The sequence below is a fragment of the Podarcis muralis genome, chromosome 10 (genome assembly GCF_964188315.1).
Source record: "Podarcis muralis chromosome 10, rPodMur119.hap1.1, whole genome shotgun sequence".
In the NCBI taxonomy this organism is placed as follows: Eukaryota; Metazoa; Chordata; class Lepidosauria; order Squamata; family Lacertidae; genus Podarcis; species Podarcis muralis.
In genome coordinates, this window is record NC_135664.1 from 36694311 (window position 1) to 36700288 (window position 5978).

At 51.2% G+C, this 5978-nt stretch overlaps 1 protein-coding gene across 1 annotated transcript; it reads left to right on the forward strand.

Moving 5' to 3' along the window:
• The first annotated feature begins 2374 nt into the window (after positions 1-2374).
• Positions 2375-5773, forward strand: MYF6 (myogenic factor 6). The gene is made up of 3 exons (XM_028747321.2): positions 2375-3365; positions 3580-3670; positions 4999-5773. Exons 1-3 carry the CDS (start codon positions 2769-2771, stop codon positions 5115-5117), a joined length of 807 nt encoding a protein of 268 aa, XP_028603154.2. The 5' UTR covers positions 2375-2768; the 3' UTR covers positions 5118-5773.
• Positions 5774-5978: the final 205 nt, after the last annotated feature.

The window sequence follows — 5978 nt, forward strand, 5'->3', positions numbered from 1 at the left end:
CTTTGCATTATAACAAGAATTTGGAATTTCGGTCCCAAGGCCAATTAACAAGACTATTTCTGAAGTGTGAAGTCCTCCCAATAGCTTCATTTTTATGTGGGAATCCATATGCGTGAAACAGCCCCATGGGAAAAACTGAAAAGTGGTCATGTACAGAAAATCGTAATTTTCACACATTTTTCCTGATGTGGTCACATTTTTGTGTTGCCCCACCGACTTCTCCAAGTAGAAGCTGTTTTGCACAAGTAGGAAATCAGCTATCACAGAAAAAGTTTGTCACTTAATGAGATAAATGTGTGGCTTCATATTGAAAAATCAGTGCGATTTTTTCAAAATTAGGGATTTTACAAAAAAATGAAATATTGACCACACTATTATGCTTTTTTTCAGCTGCAAAGCAGCTTTCTGAAAAGGACAGATTAGAACTTTTTTCATGTCTTAAATATGAAATTTGCACCACTTCTGGTCAAGTTTCTGATTTTTGACTATAAAATAATAAAAAAGATAATTAAAACAGTAATAATCTTAAAGAAGGGTGGAAAAGGGTGAGGCAATGGCATATCAGTCATTGCAAATGGACAAGGACATTTGCAGGGTAACTATGGTGCTCCTAGGAAAAAAGGAAAAGGAAAAGTGGACATATTAAGTTTAACTGTTCCTTCCCCTCCTATTCATTATGGATGAGCCAATCTCATGTCAGAGTTAGAGAGGTCTGGTGTCTAATCCCCCAGTATCTACTCATTAAAAACTAAAGCCCGTTGACTCTGATATCAGTGGAAAAATCAAAATAGTTTAATTGGTATCACATTTTTACAAAAACAAAAAAGGCCAAGGAATAAATTGCAACACAGGAATGGGAAAACTGGCAGAAAAACAGGCCTGCCTCTTAAACTCAGTTGTGCTGTGTTCCTAGTCACATATAGCAAGGGTGGCTAACCTGTGTCTTTCCTCACGTTGCTTACCTAACCATTGGTCATGCAGGCTGGGGCTGGAGGGTCAAGGTTAGTCACCTCTGACATATTGAAAGACGTCTTCTTGGCATTCATAAAAATGTATCTTTCTCCGCAATTTAATCCCTAAACTAACTGAGAGACCTTACGGCCATAGATACAAGCAGAGCACCTATCCAGATCGTATTTCTAGAGAAGTGGTGACATAATAAAAATTGTCTTGCCAAGTAGGTTTGACTTAGCTATCCAATTGTCTCACCACAGAGAGGAATGGCTGGCTCACCTCCATTCATCACTTTGTATCTGCAGCATCACAGTGGTTCAGTTTGTGCATAACACTAAATTGTGGCTAAGCATAAATGTGCAAGCATGCTAGAAACTGGGGCCACTATGCTACACCCCTGGTTCTGCTGCCACTGCACTACCCAAGGCCAAGCCATGGTTTGGCTTAGTGTTACATCTGAACCCAAGCTCATGGTCTGTTCCAAAACGGACAAACTACAAGTTTCCATCATGGCTTGTTCTGGGCTTACCATTAACATTTGTAAGACTTTCGTTTTGAATATTGGCTGAATTGCAAGCTGAACAATTTGAGATGGGCTGGACATGGCACAGGCCCACTCAGTGCACTGCGGCAAGAACCAGCCTGGTTTTGTGATTGGTTAAATTATTTCTATCTCGCCCTTAATCCAGCAATTTAACCTGAAGTCTCACGAGACAGAACATAGTTTGGGAGATGCCAGGAACAGAGCCCAGAGACACTCCACCATCATCATCACCAGCAGCATTAGAGGCTGGGGCTCTTCTTCCTGGCAACATCCCCTTGGAGCAGGGATCGGGAACCTGTGTCACCCTCCTGGCATTGTCAGACTCCAAACCCCATCAGTCCCAGGCAGTGCGGCCAATGGTGACAAGAGTTGTCCTACAACACCTGGAGGATGCTAGAAGTTTCCCAATTCCTCTTCAAGAAGCTCAAGCACTACCAGCAGCAAGTCCCAGGCTACTTTCACTTTATCATAGGGATTGAAAACTTGTGGGCTCCAACTTCCACCAGCCCCTGCTGCTAGCACAACCAGCTGTCAAGGTTGATGGGAGATGTGCTCCAGCAACATCCAGAGGACCACAAGATCCCCATCCTTGCTTTGCGCCTTTGAGCTGGTCCTAAGGCATTTAGGCCTTAAGAGCGACATGTTGTTGCCCAGATGGGCGGGGTACAAATTAATGAATTAATTAATTATTCTGTTGTTGTTTTTTTTTAAAAAAAGCACAACCCCACAAAGTTATTACCTGGCCCATTTGCAAATATAATCATTAGAGCCTAGCCAGAGTTCTATACTTAGCCCAAGGCTGGGAAGGGAGAGGGGATTTTCGTTTGAAGCCCTTTGGCCTGAAACCAACCTGCTGCATTTCACTCACGCCCATGCCAGCAAGCGAGTCCCATGTGTCCAACTTTGTCACTCTGGCTGTGCTGGACGGGTCTGGGGTTCAGAAAGCTGGGAGCGCGCTTTGGGGAGAAGGGGATCTCTCCCCAAGGCCTCTTCTTCCTCGACTAGGCGAGGATGGTCTCTGGCTGTCGCTCTGTCCGGCCAGCAGCAGCAGCACCCAGAAGGAGCGTCGTGTTGGTCGGGCTCGCCGAGGGTGATGCGCCGCGACAGCTAAACCGGGGATAGGGTTTCAGCGGCGACTCTATATATAAAGCAGCCGGGGGCCCTGATGTCAGCGCGCTAATTAAATTCCGCCGGGCCGGGCGGCTTCTCTGCGGGGGCTTCTCGGTCGGGAGCCCCTCCGAGAGAGGCGCGCAGAGGCGGCGGGAGAGCCATGATGATGGACCTTTTCGAGCCCGGCTCCTATTTCTTCTACTTGGACGCCGGCGACCATGGAGGCCTGCAGGCCCTGGACATGGCCGACGAGGGGTCACCGCTGTACCCGGGCAGCGAGGGCCCCTTGTCGCCCAGCTCGTGCCCCGACCAGCTGGCCCCGGAGGCCGGAGGGGGCGGCGGGGGCGACAGCAGCAGCGGCAGCAGCAGCATCGGGGGCGACGAGGAGCAGCACGTGCTGGCGCCGCCGGGCCTGCAGGCGCCCCACTGCCCGGGCCAGTGCCTCATGTGGGCTTGCAAGACGTGCAAGCGGAAGTCGGCGCCCACCGACCGGCGCAAGGCGGCCACGCTGCGCGAGAGGAGGCGCCTGAAGAAGATCAACGAGGCCTTCGAGGCGCTCAAGAGGCGCACGGTGGCCAACCCCAACCAGCGCCTGCCCAAGGTGGAGATCCTGCGCAGCGCCATCAGCTACATCGAGAGGCTCCAGGACCTCCTGCACCGCCTCGACCAGCAGGACAAGAGCCACCAGCAGCTCCTGCTGCCCGCCAACGGGGGCGCCGTCGGAGACGCCTTCGCCGGCAGCGCCAAGCAGAGCCATGTAAGCGCCACTGCCGCGCGCAAAAGGCGCGGTCGCCTCCCCTAGCCCCGCTCGGAGTTGGCGAGGGGGGCGCAGCCGGGCCAGCGGCGGATCTGCTGCTGCTGCTGTTGCTGCCGCCGATCGGCACTCCCCTTTCGTGCCAGCCCCCTCCCTCTCCCCCTGCCCCACTCCCGCCCCCAACTCTCTCTCTTTCTCTCCTTCCTTCCTTCCTCAGGTGCCCCCGCCCGACTTCTTGAGCCCCTGCAGCGCCGACTGGCCCAGCGGCTCGGAGCATTCCAGGGCGCTGCCCATCGGCGCCAAGGAAGGTAAAGCTCCACACTGACAAGGAGACTGGGGTGTGGGGTAGGGTGTTTCATCTGGCTGGGAGACTCGGGATTGTTGTGCCCCCTACTACGCCCTCTCTTCCCCCACCCGCAGCCCAAATGCTTTCACTTCGCAGGATTCGCCTGGTTCGCCTACTCACATTTGCGCACACACGCGAAGTCCCACATTTCTGGCGCCGACGGGTCCCCTGGAGCAGCCCTGCTTCCCAAGGGACTCTTTCCCCGAGAGATGGCGGCTGGTTTGGAAGGGGAGGGGGCGCCTTTGAAAGTTTCTGCCCTAATAAATCAGGCGCAGCGCGATCCTAAGCACTGAGCTAAGCAGCACCTCCTCTCTACAGCGCGGGTACTTAAGTTTGCAAGCGCGGTCTCTGTCCTAAGGAGAAGCGCACAGAAGGAATCCCGACGTTTCCTTTCAACACCAGCTGCGAGTTGCACCTGTTCCGCTCCTTTATCAGGCCAAACCTGGGTAATCTTCCCAATGCGTTTGCTTTCTGGAGAGCTCCCTTTGGATGGCTCAGGAGGGTGAATTGCCTCGAGAGTTGCCTGCAGGATCGCACTACACTGCACCCCCTTTCCGTCCTGAGCTCACTGACTTGGAAGCGGACCCGATTCTTTCAGCGGCGATTTCGCAATAGGGTCCTCCTCAGCCTGTGATCCTAAAAACACGTCCTCTGAGAGGCACAAATCCCCCCACAACTAGAAAATTGTGCTAGTTTACTTTGGAGGTTTTGGGCTTGTGAGTAAAATTCTCGCTGGAAATGAATGGGATTCACGTTTCTAAATAACTCCCAGTGGGGGGGCCTAACAATGTCAGTCTGTTGCATCTGTGTAAGTGGCGTGTGTCCCAGAAAGGTGATAACACACGGAGGGGTCCCCTGGGTGATCGATCTCTCCGTCATTTGGAATAGATCTGCAAGGGATTCCGGCTGCCAATTCTTTTAACGACGAGACCCCAACTCCTTGAATTCGGCGGAGGAAACGAATATATATAGGTGGTAACCAGAAGTGTCAGCCCCGTGCTGACAATAAATGGCCGGATTCAGAATCTCCACCACCCCGATTTTATTCTAAACTGCCTGCCTTTTGCACCTGACTTTGGGTTGGTAGATCTTGGCATTCCACCTTTTTTGCAACAAAACAGATCTGACGCGCCTGTCCGCCCCTTCCACGATCAGTGTGTGGGTCTTTCAGGGGCTCCTGCCGTTGTATTCTGTGGGTGCTTTTCGGTTCAGAAACACAAGTGGCTCGTGAGGTGGATGGGGCCCCGATCCCGCGTGCGCTAAACTGCCTTTCCCCCCTTCCAAACCCAGGGAATCCCCTTGGCGACTCGTCCGCGTCGAGCAGCCTCCGTTGCCTCTCCTCTATCGTGGATAGCATCTCGTCGGAAGACCGCAGAGTACCCAGCGGGGAGGAAGTCGTGGAGAAGTAGCCGGCCTGGTAGTATTTTTGGAAACATGCAGCAGCCCCGCAAGGGACGGTCTCTCTCCCTCCCTCCCTCCCCGCCCCTCCCCCTCCTCTTCGCCCTTTGGACTAAATCACAATTAATTTAATCTTCTGGAAATCCTAGATGGGGTGGAGGGCGGCGTTGTGGAAAAGAACACACAGCTGAACAAATAAAAAACGCATCTTCTTAAAAGGAAGTTTTGCCCTCCGACAAAAGTGCGCCGGCCCGCTTGCATTTCCACCCCGCCCCCCTCCCCGCAAAACCAAATTTCAGAGGTATTTTTATTTTACCGAACGTTGCCTCGACCACCCCGGCCCTCTCCTTTTATAATTAATATATTGCCTTGTGGTTTACTGAGGGTCTTTTCTTTGGGTAACACAGTTCATTCCTGTTTGAAGGAAGTTCCTGGTTGCCTTGTATTCTCTTCTCTCTCTTTTTTTTAAAGTTCCTGAGATTTAGGGTTTGTGTTTGCCTGGGTTTTGTTTTTGTATATAATGTTAGTACTTTTCTTTATCTCTTATTCCCTTTTTTAACAAAGACAAAAAAATGATTATCTATTTAAAATGTGGAAAGTGATCCTGTATATAAGAAAAGCTAGATAAAGTTTCCAAGGTTGTAAAATAAATCTCTTTGTGTAAAAAGAAGAAGCTGTGCTTGAATATTTTTAGCCTTTTGGCGTTTGTGTGATTCAACTGAAGACTCTAAGCTGGCGGGGAGGGGGAGATAAATGATATGGGTTCTTCTCTTTCTCTAACCCCGACCCCCCAAAAGGAACAATCGGGACCGCTTTTTCAGAAACGTACTAGCGGTTATTGAAACGGATGGCATTTCCTCGTGCGTGGGATT